At 36.8% G+C, this 22,115-nt stretch overlaps 1 protein-coding gene across 4 annotated transcripts in view; it reads left to right on the top strand.

Moving 5' to 3' along the window:
• Positions 1-1,840: 1,840 nt before the first annotated feature.
• ADGRB3 (adhesion G protein-coupled receptor B3) overlaps positions 1,841-22,115 on the top strand; it is a 1,107,867-nt gene continuing 1,087,592 nt past the window's right edge. The window contains exons 1-2 of one of the 4 annotated variants that reach the window (XM_089681322.1): positions 1,841-2,542; positions 5,048-5,816. In XM_089681322.1, coding sequence (XP_089537448.1) covers positions 5,063-5,816 — 754 coding nt within the window. In that variant the 5' untranslated portion in view covers positions 1,841-2,542; positions 5,048-5,062. The remainder of the gene's footprint in view (positions 2,543-5,047; positions 5,817-22,115) is intronic. The other 3 variants (XM_089681321.1, XM_089681323.1, XM_089681324.1) reach the window with 3 other exon arrangements.

Consider the following 22,115-nt stretch of genomic DNA (forward strand, 5'->3'; position numbering starts at 1 on the left):
TCACTCACTACCTCATTTGGTAACACTAAGTACAAGTGCATCTAACCTAACCTTTTTATATGTACTTCCTATATGATGCACAGCGTGGAAAGGTATAATAAAACCATCACGTGCTACACTAAATCACACTTGACACTTAAATAGCATGGGCTGTAGGGGAAATAAGTGATGAAAAAAATATCACGGACTTTAAAGGGTGATCTGTAATGCCCTGGTTTGATTGTAAATGTAGTATTTCACATTGGTATTCTAACAGTGTGTTATCTGATTTAAGGAAGGGAATGTATAGATGTTGAATATTTCCTTTGGGACTTATGTCCTGCAGAGGTAAGGCCTTAGGCAATTATGGTCACAGTAATTAAACATGGCTACTAGCTTATAATTGGTGATAAAGATTTAGAGTTTGGAGGACATAAATAATGTTCCATTTGACACAGACAGGAGATCTGGAGCAATGGTTTCAGTCTTACTCACGGTTTATAACAAATTGGAACATGACCCTTTTCCCCTGCTTCCAGAAACAGCCTACAGTATGAATGCTCAGTATGTTATGAAAGGAATTATTTTTATTATTAACCAGGTTGTGACCCTGGATTTGATCGAATCCATCCATTACCCTCCATCCAGGCAATATTGTCCAGGGAGGTAGCCAGGTCACTTCAGAGCATAGAATAAGAAGAGACACAAACAGAGCACTCACTTTGCTCTGCTGTATCTATTAAATTAATGCACAGACTAGCACTTGGTTGCAAATCTCTCCCATTAAATGCATTGAGCCTTTTGCAATTTACAAATAGGAAGGGAAGTCTGTGTGCAGCTAGAATTCCCTATTGCTTTATAAGACATACTTTACTCATAGTTTGAAAATGTAGTCAACCGTTCAAATATCCTTAGAGAATTCAGATGCCGGATAAATGGAAAGTGAAGACAATCAAATCAAACACATGAGTGCACAGAGCATGTCATGCATTGTTTAGAAATCGCAGGCCTCCCAGCATTCAGAGGGTTAAGAATGCTATTCCAGCAAGCTTTTCTGCACAATGCATCATTTTAGAGTCTCCGGCTCAGCCTTCCTCTCAACCTAAACAAAGCAAGAACAAATACAATGCTAATTGTAGCCTTGCTGAGAAAATTGCTATTGTTTTCCAGGCAGACAGACAGTGGTATGAAGGTTGATGAGTGTTTTCATTCTAGCCCTGTATCAATTAATCTGCAGCAGGGTCACGCTGACAACTCTTAGGACAGTTGCAGCTCCTATGGCTGTATTATTATTTATCCTGAATATGGGAGAGGGTAAGAATCCTTCCTGTTCTCCCTGAATTCCATAACTATTTTCCATGCTCATCATGTGTGTACTAGTCTAATATTATAATATGGCAATTTTGCAGCTCCTCCCTGATCCCATCTTCAATCAAGTCATCATGTTGATCTCATACATCTATCACTTGGTTGCAGAAGAGCATTAGTAAGAGCAGTCTTCAATAAATGATTTTCCTCTACAGGTTTTCAGTGAATCGAATCCCCTGTCCATCCACTTTGTGCTGCACTGTCGCCAGCCCTGGGGATTTAAATGGTTAAGAGCTATGATCTCAATCGGTGTGCTTTCTGTGTCCCTTTTTCCCAAAGCCGCTCTTAACAGTCGCCAATAATCAGCCTAGAGGTGGGAAATGAGAGTAGGCTAAAAAAAAAGGAAACTCTCAGACTGCAAAAATAAGATTTTTTGGGGACCTGCCTGCTTTGAGCAGCTCTGTGACATGTATTTTCAGTTCTGTACTGAAACTGACACGTTTACACTGCTCCAGTGTCTGTCTCTACCCCCCTGCATTGCTTCTTCTCACAGCATTCAAGCAGCTCCCTCCCTCACTAGGCAAGGATTATTGTAGTAGCTAGCTTCCCGATTATCAATACTTTAAAGGAAAAAAAACAGATGAAAGGAAGAGAATTTTTCACAGAAAGACCCTTACTCTTGCTAGCAAGAGTGTAACATTAAGTGAAGCTGACATCCAGGCACAGACGCAGGCTCACTGCTTCTGTGCTTCTCCTTCCTTTCCCTCTTGTCCTCTGTAATCTGAACATTTAAACAGATTTCTCCAGCATCAGCTAAGGATTTTTTCAACCTCAGTGGGAGGGAAAAAAGAGGAAAGAATAACCAAATCAGCAGCACCAGCCTCCTCTTTCTACTCATCATCAGCATCCGATAGCTACAGTATTCCACTGCCTGCCTGCCTGCCTGCCTGCCTGGCCACTGGATTGTCATGTTGGACTTTCTTTTCTCTCAGCCTTCAATCAAAACTGCATCATTGCCTCACTTTCTGTAATTCTGCAAGGTTTCAGGGAGGGGGAGATATTGTTGTGGTTTGTAAAGAAAAGCCCACGGGGATTTCATTGCTATTCTATGGAAGGATTCGTATTCTGATTTCAACGTGATCAAGACAAAATGGGAGTGAGGGATTCTGACGAAAAGGAGGATTTCCTTCGGTGCTTTTGGAACGTGTGTCTGTGCTAGTGTCCTACAGAGATAGCCACAGATTTGGATTGCAAGGTAAGGCTCATATGTGTCGCCTTCCTGACCTGTTTTATAATGGTTTGCTTCCATTAGTCAAAGGTTGGACATTACAGAAACAGACTGCAGATTGTGAGAATTCTAATCTACATGAATATAGCTCAGCATAATGCTAACAGCCATCTGCAGCTCGAAAAGTTAGACAACTACCTGTATTATCAGCTATTGTAGAGCACATTTCCTTTAGGTACTGTCAGTGATAGACTTACAATATGCTTCTTTAGTTCTTTCCACCTTTAGGAACTACAGAACATCCCATTGCATACCCATCTGGATTGAAGAGGTTAATAGGAAGTCAAAATAAAGGAAATGTATGCTTGTCTCAGATGTAAAAATGTGGTAGTGGAGCCAAGGCGCCGTCTAGGTTTCAATAACATAGTGACACTTGGAAAAAAAATCTGTTTGGGGAATATCCAAAGTAAAATGCCTGTTTGTTTTCTCTAGATAAACTATTTGTGACAAAATGGGAGATGCTCTGTGTTCCAGGGAGACGGCAGCTGAATCTCTTTAAAGGAAAGAGGCGGGTGGCAAGATCGGCTTAGCTGCCTCTTGTGATCCGTTGAGAATAATTAAACATCTCTGGACAGTTTAAAACCCAAGGGAATGATTTGCTAGTGAAAACATGGGTAAACATTTCATGATTGCCACATCTGTAAGTGTAATCCTCGCTAATATGGCTGGAAGAAGAAAGTAGATGCAACAAAATGCAGGTGGCAACTTGTCTTCATTCACTTTGGGTTTTTTTTAATGATCCAGAATTTCTGAGATTTGGTGACTGATTTGATCATTTAGATAGTGTCACGTTGGTACTCAACGCCTACACTATCCTGAATGACACTGCGCAGAACTGCATTGCATGCAAGAGGGAAAATACAAGGGAACTGTTGTCTTCTGCCATTTCATGCATGTTTCCCAACATCCTTGATTTAAAGATGCCATCGCAATTAATGTGAAATACAGATTCAATTTACGATCCACGTTGGAGAAGAAAGATTCTCTGTTCCTATGGAAATCTGCTGCTCTTAGTACAGCTGATAGGCAGCTCTTATACCATTCGGAAGTCATAGACTTTAATGTAAGGATTTTTTTTTCTATTTGTATGTCAGTCTAATGATTCCTGTCTTTTGTTTAATCTGACACCTCAAATAGTCACCAGGAAGACCTGTATAAAAGATACAGAGCAGAGTTGATAAACAGCTTTGTGCATTTCAGGGGTGAGGACCCAGCCGGAGACAGACAAGTACCGACAAACTCAACGCCTAGATGTCTCTCTCCTGAGTGATACAGGAGCACACTAACGGGCGAATACTTACGTGTAACTTTCACCTGAAGTAATACCTTGCCCATCAGTTTTCTTTTCTCTCATTCAGAAGCAGCTTGACTTTGATTGGACATGGCTTCTTTCATGTTCACTTTTAGACGTGGGCACTAAGAGTTAAAAATAATCAATGTCTGGATGTCAATGGGCTTATTATCTACCTAAGGGAGGCAGAACAGGATAGGAGTCATTTGTATGCAGTTTTCGAGAGTGGAAATGAATGCAACATGGCTTTGGTTATGGAAGAGCACATCTGCAAAATCACATAAAGCTGTGGCAGACAATATGTTCAGAAGTAATTAACTGCTTGATGTCTACGTAAGTGCACTACTTTTGGGTGTTAAACAGTGGTCTCATTAGCATTTGCTCCATGCAGAGTAATTAATTCACAGAAGCACTCTATCCCAAGAGGTTATGTCATTGTAGATTGCATTTCATGGGTACGTGTGTGGAGCTGAATCTGGAGTGTGTTTGCACTCAGGCAGCCATCAGTGTCAATTTGCTAATATGTACTACACTAACACCTGAGCAATCAAGGCTTCCTATCTTTTTATAGAATGCATATCTATATATACTAGCTTAGTGTACATCGGGCATGGAATTTGTAACCTTGTGACAGAATGCTTGCTACAAATCCTGATTCACATTACAAGGTGCTGTACAGATGTATATATGTTGTAGAGTACGTCTAAGGTGCTCTACAATTCTAGCATAACCAGTGCAAGTCTTTTAATTGCAGAGAAAAACACATACACTAACTGTAAGGAAGTGGAATTCAGTTTGCATAAAACGCCATATGGTTTTGGGTTATTTATTAGATGCTGCCTCTGACATGGGGCTTGTCTATTCATTATTTACATGGATGTAGCCTTATAATTAACAAAGTAATGTTTTATGAAATATTATTCCAGACTTTTCAAAAATGGTATAACCTGAACATCCACATGGTGGCACTGTTTGCACACGATTAAATCAATCCCATGCATTGTGAAAAAAAAATTATATATATATAAATATATATATATACTCGCCCTTCTTTTTGAAAAGGTTTATTTTTAAGCTAGCTTGAGTCTTGAAAACAGCTGTCTAGAATATTGTCAGTAGACCTATTTTCTAAATGCTTACAGAATTCAGCTTACATTTTTATTTTAATTTGTTTTCTACAGGCCAAATGACATAGGATGAAGGCTGTTCGTAATTTGTTGATTTATATATTTTCCACCTATCTACTGGTTATGTTTGGTTTTAATTCTGCCCAAGACTTCTGGTGTTCAACATTGGTCAAAGGAGTCATTTATGGATCGTATTCGATAAGTGAAATGTTTCCCAAAAACTTTACCAACTGCACCTGGACGTTGGAAAACCCAGATCCAACCAAATATAGCATCTACCTGAAATTTTCCAAAAAGGACTTCAGCTGCTCGAACTTTTCTCTTTTGGCTTATCAGTTTGATCATTTCTCATACGAGAAAATTCAGGATCTCTTGAGGAACAACAATTCTATCATGCAATTGTGCAATACAAGGAATGCCTTTGTATTTCTGCACTATGACAAAAATTTCATCCAGCTACGTCGGATATACCCAATCGATTTTGTTGGATTACATAAAAGGGAAGAAGACCAAAAATCCTTTTTGGAGTTTCTGGTATTAAACAAGGTGAGCCCTAGCCAATTTGGCTGTCATGTCCTGTGCACTTGGTTGGAGAACTGCTTGAAATTGGAGAATGGGAAAACTGAGCTTTGCGGAATTATGTACACAAAATGCACTTGTCCCCAGCACTTGGGAGAATGGGGAATAGATGACCAGTCTTTGGTTTCTCTAAACAATGTTATATTACCCCTAAATGAGCAGACTGAAGGCTGTCTGACCCAGGAGCTCCAAGCCACACAGGTCTGCAACCTCTCAAAGGAAGCTAAACGCCCACCCAAAGAAGGTAGGTGTCAAATTTTATCACCACGGTCAAATTTCTATAGGAACCAAAGACAGTTATTACTGTGGCAAACCATACTGCAAGAGGCACTCTGGTTGTCATGCTTTCTTCTTTTATATCCAGTAATGATCACCTTCATATCTGTACTTATTTCAGTCAATGGTCTCAATAAACTTCATTTCACCCCTTTTCAACTTCAGAAATGAGAAAATATGTTAAATGATGCTAATTTGTAGGCATTATGTGCACAACATGGTTAATAAGTGCATGTCATAATGCCAAATATGTCATTTTTTGGAATAGATGTGGACATTTGATATGAGCTCTCCATTGCAGACTTCTGTGCTATGCTAAAATCACACATGGCTCTAATACTAATGTCTGCATGAAAGCAAAGCAATCTAAATAGTATGCCTCACATCCATAGAGAGATAAGGTAATTAATGAGTTCCAGGTACAACGATTTCACACTCCATGCCCTTACATCTTTTCAATCCATTTGCTTTATAGTGCCCCTTTTAACATTCTGCATGCCACAGGGATGTGTGACATTACAGACTTGCAATGACATAGGTCTGCCATAGAACTAAATGAGTCAAACAGGAGCATTTAACTGAAATTAATATCTCATGTTGAGCTTACATTAATTAAATGCATCTTATTTCAATATAAATGGCAATGAGCTAGTATCCTTCACATTAGAAGCAGTGTGCTGTTGTGTTGATGAAGTGCTGGTCACTTATTCTTTCTACAAAACATAGAGGAGACAGAGCTTCATATGGACGTTTAAAGCCTACATGCCTTATCTTTTTTTTGAAAGCTATTCCTTTTTACCACACTGCACTATGAAAGGCATGAATTGAGGCAAGCTGCCATTGTATGTGTATATTGGCATTCTCCACTTTCATTCTTTCATTCATCTGATGATAATTAATTCTTGTGTTTATTCATATTATATATTGTGAAGCCAGGGGTAACTAGGAAGCCCAATTCAGTAAACAGTGAAATGAACAAAGTGCAATGAGCTGTTACCCTTAGCAACCAATCAGCATTCACCTTGTTGAAGCCAGACCTGTACATTATGAAGTGTAACTGGTTGCTATGACTACTGCACTTTGCAACCAGCACTCTGTTCCTTGCAATATTTTACTGAATAGGCCTAATGGAGTCACATGAGATCGTTTGAGAATTTAGTTCAAAACATGTAATGCCCTTTCAAAGCTAACATTTAAAGCAAAGATGAGGGGACTTGTAGGTTAAATTTACTTGCTCTTTTACAACCCTGTATCATTTAATTATTCATTTGATTGTTTACTTAATTATCAAACCAATAGAGTAGCATGAACTCTACTGAACAAATTTCACACACTCAACTATTGCAACAATACCTACCATCCCACTGCTGTCAGTAGTCAGTCAGGGTTGTCCAAATATTGTTCATCTAAAGATACATGAACAAGTTGAGTAAAATCACGAAGCCGAATGTTCTGTGCAGTTTGATATACGCTTCCATTGGTAGCAAGCAGTGGTAGAATGTCCATGGATGATGATCTTGTATGCTGTAGGCCGAAAACCCTATGACTTTAAACCCATACAGTTGTATATACCTCTATAAATATATAATGATCACCAGCTGACCAGAGAGGCTGAATAATAAAGAGGTGAATTCAACTGCAGGCAGTACAGACTTACTTGAAAAGATGCAAGCATGAAAAAAGCCATAGTGCCAGTCCATATGAACAAACAGCAGTGGATATAGTTGCTTCGGCATACTTTTTTTAATATCTCACTCAAAATTTTGTTGCATACATGATGGTTCATCTGACATAATAGGGTCATAGTGTGTATAAAAAAAGCATATCTCTTATGTAGCTTTAAAGAAAATATAATGCATCTCGAAATCCTGTGAAATCCACATCTCCACTGACCATAGGATTTATGTGTGTACACATATCACCCACACCACAGAGTCCAAAAAATGTAGCTATGCAATGGAATTGGTTGCAAGTCATTTTGGACCTTTTGTATATTGCCTGGCCTATAGTGTACCTACTCTTACAAAGATCTAAATAAGAACTTGTTACTATTGTTATTATTATTATTATTTTAAGTGTCCATTTAAACATAGACAACTGTTACCTGTTGCTTTCAAAGAAACATAATGGATAAACATTTCATAGAGTATTATTAAGTCTAACGTGTATGCTAAAGCCATGCTGTAATCAGCAGTCATTGAAAAGAAAATAGCATACTGCTGGTGAAATTAATGAAAGCCTTAAGGCTGTATCAGACAATATCACCTTCAGTCCCTTGATTATAATGGACAGATGAGCTACACCTAGGATACAATGAATAATCTGCATTGCTTGAAAAGGCATGGATTGAGTGCCTGTCTCAAAGAACTTTATAGAATTTTAACACTTGCAGGAAGAATATGGAGTGATTTAAATTTCTACAGAGAAAACCCTGAAATACATCATTAAATATTTAGACCATGGAGAATATGTAAGCATAACTGTAATGATGATGAGATATGGGGTTAGTTTGGTCGAGTAATATCTATTATGCAATTATCTGCAGTTCCTTATTAAAAAATACCCATGGTTTTACTAGTGAATAGATCCACTCATGCCTTGAACCCTAATCCAGCGTGGCACCTTAAGGAGCTTGTTGATATCAATGCTTGCATTTATCTATGTTGTGTTGACATGTTGCATTTTAACAGACTCTATAAGAGCTGACTGAAAATTGGGGGATTTTCTCCAATATACTGCTACACAATGGTGCTGATTTACTAAAGAAGTGGGGGAATGTTCAGAAGACAACATGATTGTTCACCTATCATAATGAGGTTATGTTCACCAAAATCACGCAGCCGTGGGGAAGACAAAACCCACTACCTTATTGTTTAGCCAAAGTGAACATAGTGTTGCTGTATTCACTATTCTAAGTAGATGACCTTTACTCCTTTAGTAAATCAACTCCAATGTGGTTGATTTACCAAAGATGCTGTTCTTTTGGTAAAATGAATATTCAATAGGTTGGTAAATAAAGTGAAGCTGTTTTCACATCAATCATCCCATCATGTTCTAGCAAAAAAAAAAAAAAAAACTTTCCCTTACATGTGATATACTAAAATTCATCAAAAAGTAACCATTCATTTAGTAAACAGTCACCATCTCTCTAGTAAATCAACCCCAGTGTTCTGTCTTGAGTCCATGCATTTTTCTTTACTGCAAAATGCAACCACATGCATGACAACATATCTAGTATACTTGATTCCTTAGTCCACAAAGATACAATGTGAACTTTCTAGAAAGAACACCCCATTTAATAACAAAATCTGAATGTGCTGCAAAAATTATTCTATACTCTAAATGGCAAAACAGTCGTATAAAGAAAGATTCAGATAAAAACATACTATCACATTTGCATGTCAATTTGCACACATTGACTATATTGTGGGCCCAAAATTGTACTCTTCAGAACCCTAGAAATAGGTGTATTAATACTATAAGCGTCTACAGGAGGACTACAGAGTCCTTTAAGGTATAGTTCTTCAGGCTACAACATGGTTGCCTTCACTGTGTACTGGCGATTTAAGGGACCTTTAGGATATTATATCAGGAGGCCACTGGTGTTTTTTTATTACAATAAAGTGGACTTTTGATTCCTTGTATGTTGTACACTAGAATATGTAGTGGCAAGGCCCATACTCACAGGCATCAAACTGAGGCTCTTGGTGTTAGGATCTACCTGATGCCTGAGGACAGCAGATGGTATTGAGTAAAATGGCCCAATACACGTGAATGCTCATGTGTTGCTGTGTTCTGTGGCTCAGTAATATGAATGGTGCCTGCAGTATGCTAAATGTGATGATGTGGCATTCATTCATTTCAATGGTTCCCTTGTGTAGGGATGCACACATGAAGAAGGTGGCACTTGAAATCATGATGGCATTGTGATCAAAGCAACCAATCCAATTTCCAAGTCCACTGTATTTTTTCTATTGAAGTTGTTTTCCTTAACTCCACTCATTAAAAATCAACCTCATAGTACATGTTTACAAGTTAATAAATGACTGAATGCTATGTACTTATCCATAGGAAATCTTTACTAGTGTGAGTGCATGTGGTCCACAAGATCCTTTTGCTGCAAGAACATGGTGACTGTTGCTACTATATGGAATGATTAATGTAATGCAAATAAAACATCCCTGAATATGCCAGCAGTACAATGTATTGCTTTTTTGGTAGTGGACATTACTTGATAGTGGGAAGGAAGATGTTGTTTGTCAATATGTTTAATGATGATTAGCAATGTACAGACAGTGGATCCTGGTTGTTCACCCTCTGTGGTTGTTAAGGTCCTCCCTGGAATTACAGCAGCTTTCTGCATTAATTGCTGCAGTTATTTGTGAGCAGTTTCATTATAAATAATTGGCTCTTTAACCTCCCCGTTGGGAGGCTTAGACACATCTTTGCTTCTTCTTTACATGACTGATCATTCCACGAGGCTGCAGCAGCTCAAATCAGACTGAATGCACCACTTCACGCAAATGCACAATTTATAACTCCCAAAGGTTTAAATGCCATCTGACATTTTACAAAAGTATGCACTGTGCTTATAGTCATATGAGTTCTAACAGCATGAACAAATACAATTTTATTACAAATAAAAAAAAAACAGATACTTGTCGGTGTGCTCTGCTATGAGATTATAGAAATAAAAAGAGGAATTTTTAGCATGGTTTAAACATTGCTACTCATTTGCTGAAAATTACATTATTGGCTGTATAAAGATGCATTATACAGATATAGAGAAGGATCAAGTGATAGGCAGTTTCTTGGATATTATTTGTGGCTGGGATTGTGCATTTAGAAATCCATCTTGGCAGTAACAGCCATACAGTCATATGACTATCATCTAATCATAACATGCATGAGAACACCAGCTCAGATCAGCATGTTTAAGTTTGCAGTGCTACATAAGATATATATATATATATATTTATCTTCCAATCACTGACCCTCTTTTATTGTTGTGAGAGCTGAAAGGTACAATCTGACTGGCCACACTGCCTTGTTCAATTGTTAAGTAAAACCAATGGTGCATATTTACTGATACCTGAAAAGGGTGTGAAAAAATCATTTTGTATGCTGTGAAACATGATAAAAGCAGTTTTTAACCAAATGACAGAGTAATAAACAACAAGCAGCTCTAATAAGTAACACATTGTCAAATTTAAGTGGATATTACAATGACCTGCTATAATAAAACCTGGTTAATGCTAACACAGAAAGCAACTTGCAACATCCTAAAGGCAAGCACAAGACTTTATTATGAGATCCTAATTACAAGGTGATCTTAACTAGTTAAGACGTCCCTGTCTGACTATCATCAGTATATTCCATAGAGACATGTTTATTTGAAGGTACATCTCAAAAGGCATTTTCAAATATCTATAATGAATACATTAACATTGATATTTATAATGGCTTTGGAAGAGTGAGTTTGCAATTGATTCATGGAAACTACATTAGAGAGTGTAATAGAGGCTGCAGAACACACAGTTGCTGATCCAGAAAAAGGCATATGCCAGAAATCACATTACTGATAGATATTAGGTTGAGAAATGCTCCCTTAGCCCAACATGTGCGCTCTCATCAGAAACAAGCTTCCGCATATGTCTTCCCATTAAAATTCATAGTGTGTGCCATTCCCTTTGCATGACATTTAGCCATAAAACTAATAACCAATCTCCTGAATGTGAGGTAAGGATGAGATTATCTGGTTTGTTTGCTATGTTTACCATTTCTTGAAGGAAGGCATGTTGTTGGTAGATACTGAATTTATATCAGAATATAGAATACTGTTTTCAAGGAAGAACAGAATGCATGGAATAAGCATATTTGTAGCCATCGTCTGTGCAGATCAGCCATTTCCAGAATACCACAGTACTTTAAATGTTTACAAAATTCTTATCATACCATGTTTGAATATATTCCACTATATAAATCACACTATATATTTCAGTCATTTAAAAAGGCATGCCACACATATGTTTAAACATATTCTGGAACATATGCTTTTCACAATATATAGTATTTTAAAGTACAAGTTATGAAAGAAATACGGGGCTGCCATTGGCTACCCCATTCTGAAAATGCTAATTTCCTGGCTGTTTGCCGATGGTTTACATATTTTCTGAAACAAGGACCTGGAATAAGTATACAGAACAGGAAAGTCAGACTAAAGCAAAATGCTTTTGCCTGTATGTTTGCTGTAGGTCTGTGAATCAAAGTACTAAATCAAGAGAGTCAGTATGATAGCCAGGCAGCTAGAACTTTCATGTGACAGGTCATAAATGGCAGCTTCCATGCTCCTGTTGTAGAGGTTTCTTGTATTTAAAACATATTTTTCTTTTGGTAAATTCATACTTAATAAAATCTAGCAGCTAATAAAGACTAATAAATATGATACATGTGAATTTGAGTTTACATGACGATACATGTTACAATGCTTAATGCAACCTGTACAAAATTCTCATTCATTAGGGTGCATTGCAGCCCATTCATTTTTAGGATACTGCTTTATACAGTGAGATGTAACTTGTTTCAACACAAAAAGTGCCATAGAGTGGAAAGGCCCTTATACAATACCCCAAAACACCAAGTAAACATCCAATCGTTTACCTCCAAAATACAGTGGCAGTCTTCTTTAGTGTTATCCCCTTCCTGTCTAAAACCTTTGTCGCAGTGAGTCCCCATACATTTGAACTGAGCTATAACCAAAATACAAGCTCCTGCACTCAGGTGTGGTGCTCAGATGTAGGGGGACTGTCTTTAGTCAAGATCCCCCAGCTCAATCCATTCACTTCCACTGTCCAGTGTATATAGCATACCTTGCTGTCCTCCTCAGACTGGTGTAGTCCAAAACACATGGTGTATAAAAAAACAGAGCTCTGATGAAGAGGGGACCCCCTCAAAACATGTCAGCATTGGCAGACCCATGTGGCATCTTTTCAATATATAAGAAGCTGGCATAGTGGTTCTGGCAGTTTTCCATATAAGCCTTACATGAATGATATGTGGCTTGGATTAGGTTGGGGGCTATGGAGGGTGGTCTTGTGGGATTTTGCATAAAAGATCTGATTTATTAGTAATGTTGGCCAACACATCTTTTTTCTGTTTTTGCAGCAATAACTGAGATTGAGACAGCGTCAGTGAGCCAGTGTTATATTGTGTGACTTATGGGAGTAATGGGGTGTTTGTGTCACAGAACAATAAAAAATACATATGCGTTTTGGGTAAAGAAGGGAACTTCACAGGGCATGATCATTTGAAAAACACTTGCAATATTGAAATTAAAGAATAATATCATAGCTCAGTGCTGTTGGATCATATCCCCTTTTCTCTTCTGTCATGCATATGCTAACTAATATGCTCTGCTCTTGGGACAGGTTACCAAATAAACTGAATAGAATTGAATTCAAAGGAATTTTCTTGCTAGGCTCTAAGAAAAAAAGTCTAGTGCAAGTAATTAGGGATTTGAGAAATATACACTACAAGTTTGTTGCCTACTGTTTCCTTATGTTCAATAGTTGGTTCGCCAGGTGGTCCTTCCACCGTTTAAAGTACAAGTGTATGGCATTTATGTGGCTTGACTTTTTATTTTTTTACTTGTCTGTGGGGCAAATGAAACTTTTCATACTATACTATTTTGTACAGGCCAAACAGTGTGTTGATGGATTTAGAGCTAAGAATGACAGTAATATATAAAAATATGTATAAAATGTTTCACCATGTAAAATGTATATGGTGCCCATATCTTAGAAGGTCTTTTTAAAATCTGAAGTTTGACAACCAGTTACATTTGAAGTGGGTGTGAAAACCATAAAACCACATAAAATGGTGCTGAATTTTTTTTCTCTTTAAATAGACAAATACTGTAGGTACAGGTATGTGTACATATGCATATGTATTTAGTATATTAATATAATAGCATTTTTAGCAGTATTTTATATAAAATCTGATGTTTGTAGTAAACTTCATCAAGCGTAAAAAAACACAAATATAAACACATGCATTATATGTGCAATACACACATGCATTCCTTTAATTTTTTCATATTTCTCTGGACATTTATCTTTTTTAATATGTATTTATAGTAAATTAATTGCTTATATTTTGATCACTGATTTGTTTATGTTTTAAGTTTCTATCTGTTTACTGCAGTTATTTGTAAAGAGTTACCAATTGCGTGTCTCACATTTATAGTTTTAGTAGTGGCACTCCGCTTAGACATAATTATGGATTAGTAGAGCATCAGTTCCATAGCAACAGCCAGAACATGACTGGCATCAATTTGTACTGTATACTGATATAAATTATTATTGAAGAATCTTATATAAGTGTAAAGGTACAGAACTGACTAGTTTGTTCCTTTAACTTCCATGCTCATGTGTATAGAGTGAGAAAATAGGGAGTGATAAGGAGACGCACATTAGTAGATGATAAAACTCCATTGTAAAGAGGGAAAATAAAATAAAGGTTGGGTGAAACTGAGAAAGGAGGGGGGTGGGTGGGGCAAAAGGAAGGGTTCATCTCCCCCCCCCTCCAGGTTTATTTATATTTTAAATCACATTTTCTACCTAGCTAAGTATAGTTTGCTCACTGGGGATACATAAGATATGGTTTTAACTCACTACCTTTAACTCACTATGTAGTAACTATCTGCCTTAGTCACCTTACACATGCAACACAGTGACAGAACAATGCCAGTACAGTTTTTTATTCAAATTATGACTTGTACAAGAGACAACTTAGCTAGAAAATGGGGACATTTGCATAGGAGGGAAACATAAGGACAATGGAGTAACAGGGATGTTTATGTATTAGATACATTTATATCAGACTCTTAGGGAGAGCTAGGCATGTTGTGTGTTCTTAAAGCCATCAAACAGAATTCCATTGAAAGTACCTGTTGCTGTTGCCTTTGAAGGGATGTTAAAATCAAAGCCGTACTCTTTCTATGAAAGCTTTATGATAGTAAACAGAGTGTGGGATGTTTTCCAGTGTGTTTAAAGCACCCCTTAAAGCCTAATTAAATTTGATCTTATTCTGTATTTATCTGAATAAAAGCAAGCATTATACCTTACAAAAACCATGCTTAGGCACAATAGAATAGGTATGCTATTATTCAACTCTGGAATGGTTGATTGGTGTTCTGACACAAGAGCATTTAGGTTTTCTGTAATATGACATATATGTTATATGAATAATTCACATCATTGGAAAATACAGCCTTTTACAGCAAGCATCAAACAATTTTCTGGCTGGATGTAGCATGGCAGATTATTAGCTGCAACTATTGGATGTAATACAATGCTTTGCATAGGTATTCACATACTGTGGAATTCAATTGTATATAACAGGGATTTTATCATTACATTTCTACCACATACGTAACCCATATTTTATATTTGTACATGAGAAATATCTTAATAAAAAGTGCACATTTGTTGGTTTCATAATTATTCAGCCTCAAACTTGGTAGAACTACCCTAGACTGAAATGATCTTTGCTTATCTTTTGGGGTAAGTCCAACCAGATTTTACATTAAGATTCTGAAATGTATGCCCAATAATTTTAGCAGAAGTGCTGTAGCTCTGTTGACTGAGAAACAGCATTTTGACATCTTGCCACATATTGTCAATTAAACTTAGAGCTGAGCATTGCCTGCATCATTCAGGTCCTTGATTTTAAACCACTGTGCTATAGATTTGGCTGTTTGTTTAGGGTCATTGTCTGGCTGGAATGTGATTCTTTGTCCCTGTCTTTTGCAGGCTAAAGCAAGTTTTCCTCCAGGATTCCTCTTTATTTAGAGTCATCCATCTTGCCCCAATTCTGACCAGTTTTCTATTTCTTGTTAATAAAAAGAATACACATACCATAAAACTACCAGCACATTGCTTCACCATGGGGATGCTATTCTCAAGGTGATGAGTAGTGTTGGCTTTCTGCCATGAATAGTGTTTTGTGCTAAAGCCAAAAAGATCAATTATACTCTAAACAGAGTGGAGAACCCTTTTCCACCATTTTACTGTGTCCCCTACTTTCCTTTAAAAAATATATCAATTGGATTTGATATATCTTTTTTTCCATCAATGGCTGCTTCATTGTTTTATATAATGACCAATATGGTGGAGTAACTTGGTTACAGCTTTCCCAATAACAGTTTTAGCACACTAGCATATTTTTTAAGCTCCTAGAAGCTATTATGAGCATTTTTGTCTGCTCCTAGAAGCTAATAGTGTTATCCTATGTGTTCATGCACACTATTTTATGCTAGTAGTGTTTTCAAGTTTCAACGTTTAGGAGCAGAGGAAATATTGTTCTAGTAGTTTTTGGAAGTGTTTCTCCTGCAGAAAAAAATTCTGAACGTGCTGGTGAAACTATTCCGCAGGCAAAATAGGAATTCAAATGTTTGACAGCTGGTGAGATTCTGTCAATCAAAATAAGGAGGTAGCATACTTAGTGGTAAATGAAGTTCATCATCCTGAATGTGTTAAAACATAATTGTGTTATTATGGTAAATTACCGTATTTTCCGGTGTATAAGGCGACTGGGTGTATAAGACGACTCGCTAATTTTCCAGTTAAAACATAGGTTTTGGGCTATACTCGCCGTATAAGACTACCCCCCTTCCGAGGCAACACCATTTACAAACATCAGATTTTTTAATTGAAATGGTTATGACTTACCGGTACTTAAAATCCTTCAAAATCCTCATGTTCATCCTCTGACATCGTAAGTTCATGAATGACATCTTGTGATACATTTGTAAGACAGTCATCATAAGGATCAAATTCCAAATCAGATGGTTACCGCTGGATGTGCGGTAATACGGTAGCTTCAGCTACATACAGTATATATACAGCCCGCTGGATGTACAGTAATGTACATACAGTATACCACACTGAGCCAAGCTGGCTCAAAACAAATGTCCCTATGACAGATTAATCTGTCAGCCTGCTGGATGTGTGGTATATACAGTATACTGAGCCAAGCTGTTTCAAAACGTACCGGTACATCCCTACGGTAATCAGACCGCTGGATGTGTACATCATCAGCCCACCTCTCTGACTCAGCCAATCCGAGCAGGCTTTGTATTCATTAGTAGAATACATCGCTCGCCGTGATTGACCCAGTGTTTACTGTATGTAGCCAGCTACTGTACATACAAGCATCCAGCGGGCTGATTACAGTAGGGATGTACTGGTACGTTTTGAAACCGCTTGGCTCAGCGCAGTATACTGTATATACCGCACATCCAGTGGGCTGACAGATTAATCTGTCATAGGGACATTTGTTTTGAGCCAGTTTGGCTCAGCACGGTATACTGTATGTACAGTATTACCACACATCCAGCCAGCTTGACCCAAACAAACTCAAGATTCACATTTTATACACCATGTATAAGACGACCCCCCATTTTTGGGGTATATCTTTAAGTATAAAAAGTAGTCTTATACGCCAGAAAATACTGTATGTACTTCATTTTTTACTAGGGGATCATTTTTTAAGTACTTCACTCCCAGAAACTATACATATATGGACTGGCAGGACAAGCATCATTCTGGATGCATGAAATGTAGGGAATGCAGCATAATCCATTTTGGCCTAAATTTATGAAGAAAAACTATTTATTTCCAACATTTCTAACAGAAACTAAAAAAAAACAAAAACATAGATATGCAAAGGAATGCAAAGACTACCCAATCACATCCAAGGAAAAATATATATTTTTTGCACATGATTGGTTGATAGAGCACCGCTTCATTCCATTCACTAAGCTAAATGAAAATTCCCTTAAAAAGTGAAAATTCACTTTCAACATTAACAGGTTATGCTCCTTTGGTAAATCAGCTATGTTGTTTAAGACACAGTTGGCCTAGTCCAAATCAGACAAAACAATATTGTGACAACTGAGTCTATAGTATCTGATATGCGTATCAGGAGTGTGCATAGACTTCGCATACTTGTAAATAAAACCGTGATCATATGAATAAATACCAAATAAATATTTGTTGACTGGACTGTGCTTAAAAGCTGCATTTTTTAATAATTAATCTCCCGAGAGCTTTAGATACCTGTTTTAGAATGCCTAGTGGACATCCCTTCTCTCTCGTTTTTGCCTGCATTGCCAGTGGCAAAGAACATTAGCACATTGCAGAGACAGATGCAAAGAGAATAAATAAAAAGTAAGCATTTTCTAAATAAATGTATTGCATGATGTTGCTTTGATTAACTTTAGAACTAGGTTAACATGTAAGCGCTGTCTACTTAACAGTATAAAATGAAATTATTATTATTATAATGATAGTGATTATTGCGGTAAGAATATGGTAACTTCAGAAAAGTGAAGGGTAAGTAGCCCTTGTAGTTGATGACCCATTTATGAAATATGCAATTATACTCTAAATGGAAGCATTTTAACGTTAATTTCAGAAGTTATTTAAAAGATTGTTCTACTTGGTTTCATATGAAGATTGTTGTCAAAGAGCATTCACTGAGTTCTTGGGGTTAATTTACTAAAAGCAAATAGATTGTTCACTTTGCAAAGGAACTTGGAAGGGAATTTTCCCCACAGCTTAGTGAATGGGATGAAGCTCTGCTGACTTTTCGTCCAATCATGTGCAAGAGAAAGCAATGTTTTTTTTTCCTTGCATTGGACTGGATATTCTTTGAAAAGTGACATTTAACTGCACTCTCTAAGCTCTGGGGAAAATCCCCTTGCAAAGTGAACAGCCAATTTGCCTTTAGTTAATCACCTCCCTAGAGTTTAATAAGTAAGATCCTAAATAGTTAATGGTTTCCATAGATTTTTAGCTTGGTGGTGGTACAATTGATATTCTAGACTACAGAAACATTTACAAGAGCTCAAACAAGTCCTCTTTTCAGTGTTCCAAGCCAGCACACAAGAAGTACTTAGAAAGCTTTTAGTGGGAAAGGATGTTTATTTCTTTACAATTTAAAAGTTTTTTTCCTCTTACTTTGTCATCAACTCCTCAGATGACCTGAACTCAAAGTGCAGGGATAAGACATTGCAGGGTTACATAAATAGGGTTTACAACATAAAGATCATAAAATAAAAAGAACTTGATTGCAGGGCATTATAAAACAGCCAGTGCAAACTTTAGGATTTAATGTACTGGTTGTGTTATTTAAAAATGTGTTTCAGACACAAAATGCTCTGTTCTTTTTTTTTTATAACAGAAGAATAAAATGGCATACCTGTTTAAAACATATAATGCAATATACAACCAACAACGTTTTGAAAAAAAAATAATAAACCTTAAAATTTCTTATCCTTTGAAGGATTTTACATTTAAAGCAAAACTAGCACTTAAAATATATTTTCATGTTTGAGTGTTCTTGTTTTTTTTTGTGAATTTTCAGAAGTTTACTAGAATCTGACCTGAAACTCAATGATTCCAAAGTAGGTCCTTCATTTCCATGGCAACCTCACATATTGGATTTTGACAGCTAGCTTTACAATGCCCAATATTGTCCAAATAATAGGGTGTTCTTTATGAGATGAATCCAAAGATTTTAGAACCTCAAAAGGGCTTTCCTCTGTATTTCTTTGAAAAGCATCAATGGTGTTACGTTTGAGAATACTGTTCATATATCCTTGCTTTTTTTGCTTTTAAAAGATTTTTTTTTAAATTGTTGTTTATATTTAAAACACCAGACTCTTTTGCTTCCCTTCTCTTAAAATTATATAGCTCAGTTAATGTAACCATATCATAAACATTCAGCCCTTTATAATTTTAGTCTGATTAATTATTTTTTCTATGTTCATGGCATATATGATTCACAAGATATTACAGATAAGCAAAGATTACCAAATCATACAAAAAAATCAGCAGTACTTTAAATATTCATCCAGATCCTTGTGAATGCTGGCATGTAGTCAAGGAAAATCCAATACTATGTGACTAATTAAATAATTGCAAAACAGAGTATGAATGAGTCTCTTAACCAATTCAATACCGGGCAATTTTACACCTTCCTGCCCAGGCCAGTTTTCAGGTTTCAGCGCTCTCACACTTTGAATGACAATTGCGCGGTCATACAACATTGTACCCAAACTAAAATTTTATCATTTTCTTCACACAACTAGAGATTTCTTTTGGTGGTATTTAATCACCGCTGGGGTTTTTATTTTTTGCTAAATTAACAAAAAAAGACCACAAATTTTGAAAAAATAAAAGTTTTTCTTTGTTTCTGTTATAAAAGTTTGCAAATAAATAATTGTTCTTCATAAATTTAGGCCGAGATGTATTCTGCTACATGTCTTTGGTGAAAATAACCCAAATTAGGATGTATTATTTAGTTTGTAGGAAAGTTATATAGAGTTCACAAACTATGGTATAGATCTGAATATTGATCAATCCTGAAGTACTGACAGCCAATCTAATTTCTTGAGGTCCAAGAATGTCAGAACAGTACAGATATCCCCCAAATGACCCCTTTTTGCAAAGTAGACAGTCCGACGTACTTCATAAGAGGCATGGCGAGTTTTTTGTAGTTATATTTTTTTTGTCATAATTTTTCGGAAAATGAAAAAATTAAAAAAATTTGTTTCACTATTTTTTTTTACATATTGTCATCAGTGCAGTACAGCATCATCATATAACTGGCATGGCAGTGATCAGGGACACTGACTGGTGACAGTATGAAAAAAATATATATATTTTTTTTTATTAAATTTTTTTTCTTTTTTTTAAGATTTTTTTTTCATATTTCACTATGACCAAAGTAGTACAATGTTACCATAGTAACATTGTACTACTTTGGGGAAGTGATCAGTATTTTTTTTTTTTTACACAATTTGCTTATAGCAAAGAATTACTTTGCTATAAGCAAGCATTTACCTGAATGACATCGATTCATTCAGGGGGTTTTTTTTTTGTGCTTAGCTGTGATTTGGCCACAGCTAATCACATGACATGTGCATGTGATTAGCTGTGACCATACACAGCTAGACACTAGTATACAATGGATGGCATGAATGAAGCCATCCATTGTATACAACTGTCATGTGACCTGCTGTGATTGGTCACAGCAGGTCACATGGTACCGGCAACAGGGCCGATACTCAGATCTGTCATCAGCCGTGTCTGAGGTACACGGCCGGTGACAGATTGCGCCGCTCTGCAGGAGCGCAATCTGTGCATGTGCTGGAGGACGCCATATGGTGTCCATCCGGAACGCTGATGACATTTGCCGCCCGCCATTCTGCCATAGGGCGGGCGGCAAATGGTTAATACTGTTTCCTTACACACTGTCACAACTGTATGTCTATAGAAAGAGAATGATGGGCGTTTGTGTTTTTATATTTGTATGTATTTGCATTTTATACTTTATCGCACTTCTCTTGAGATAACCCTCCAGAGTTTATGTAGCTAAAGAGCCTAGTACACAGGGTAATTATCGGAAATGTTGGACTATTTACAAGTAATATGCCACTATCCAGATGCTTTTTGGAGATCAGAAAACCCCCATACCTAACTTTTTTACATGGGGTGACTTATGCAGCTTTACCAATACTGTTCCCATGTGATCATCGAACAATTGGTTCCACAAGCCCTTTTTCTGTCAAAAAATTCATCTTAGGCTCTACAATAAGGTTTTTTTCATTTGTGTATATGTTCAAGTCTATCAAAACTTATGCCTCATAAGTTTGAAATAAAAAAAGGTCAGAATTTAGGTAAATGTATGAATGACCTTCACTTTCACTGTACTTTTGACCGATATATATGAAATGTCAAATAGCTCCCTCTATATATTAGTGTTACTGCACTCAAAGTGCAGTAAAAATATGCCCAAGAATAGGCAAGTTATGCCTACCCTTTTCCCTCTAATGTTATTTTTTTTGTTTCTTTTCACAACGTGACACTGTACATAATGAGCTTAGGGAAGTTAAATGTTAGGCTTTGTTTAAAGGTGCAACACACTGGTTTTGTTACCACAGAGTGATCAGTTTGTGGCTATGTGTTCCCATGTAATATGCTGTTTTAATCCTTTCTGTTTGACCAATGATAGCAAGTAATACATATGAGTGCATAAATCATTGCCACATTACCACTGCTGTCACAGTGAGCTCTTTTACTCTTATGATTTGTGTGTCTAGGTCATCCTTTCTCAACCAGGGTTCCGTGGAACACTAGGGCTCCTCCAGAGGTTACTAGGGCTTCCTTGAGCACTGAGTAATTTCTGTCACTAAGTTGTG

The sequence above is a fragment of the Staurois parvus genome, unplaced genomic scaffold (assembly GCF_062004578.1).
Source record: "Staurois parvus isolate SC_StPar_1 unplaced genomic scaffold, SC_StPar_1.0 ptg000264l, whole genome shotgun sequence".
In the NCBI taxonomy this organism is placed as follows: Eukaryota; Metazoa; Chordata; class Amphibia; order Anura; family Ranidae; genus Staurois; species Staurois parvus.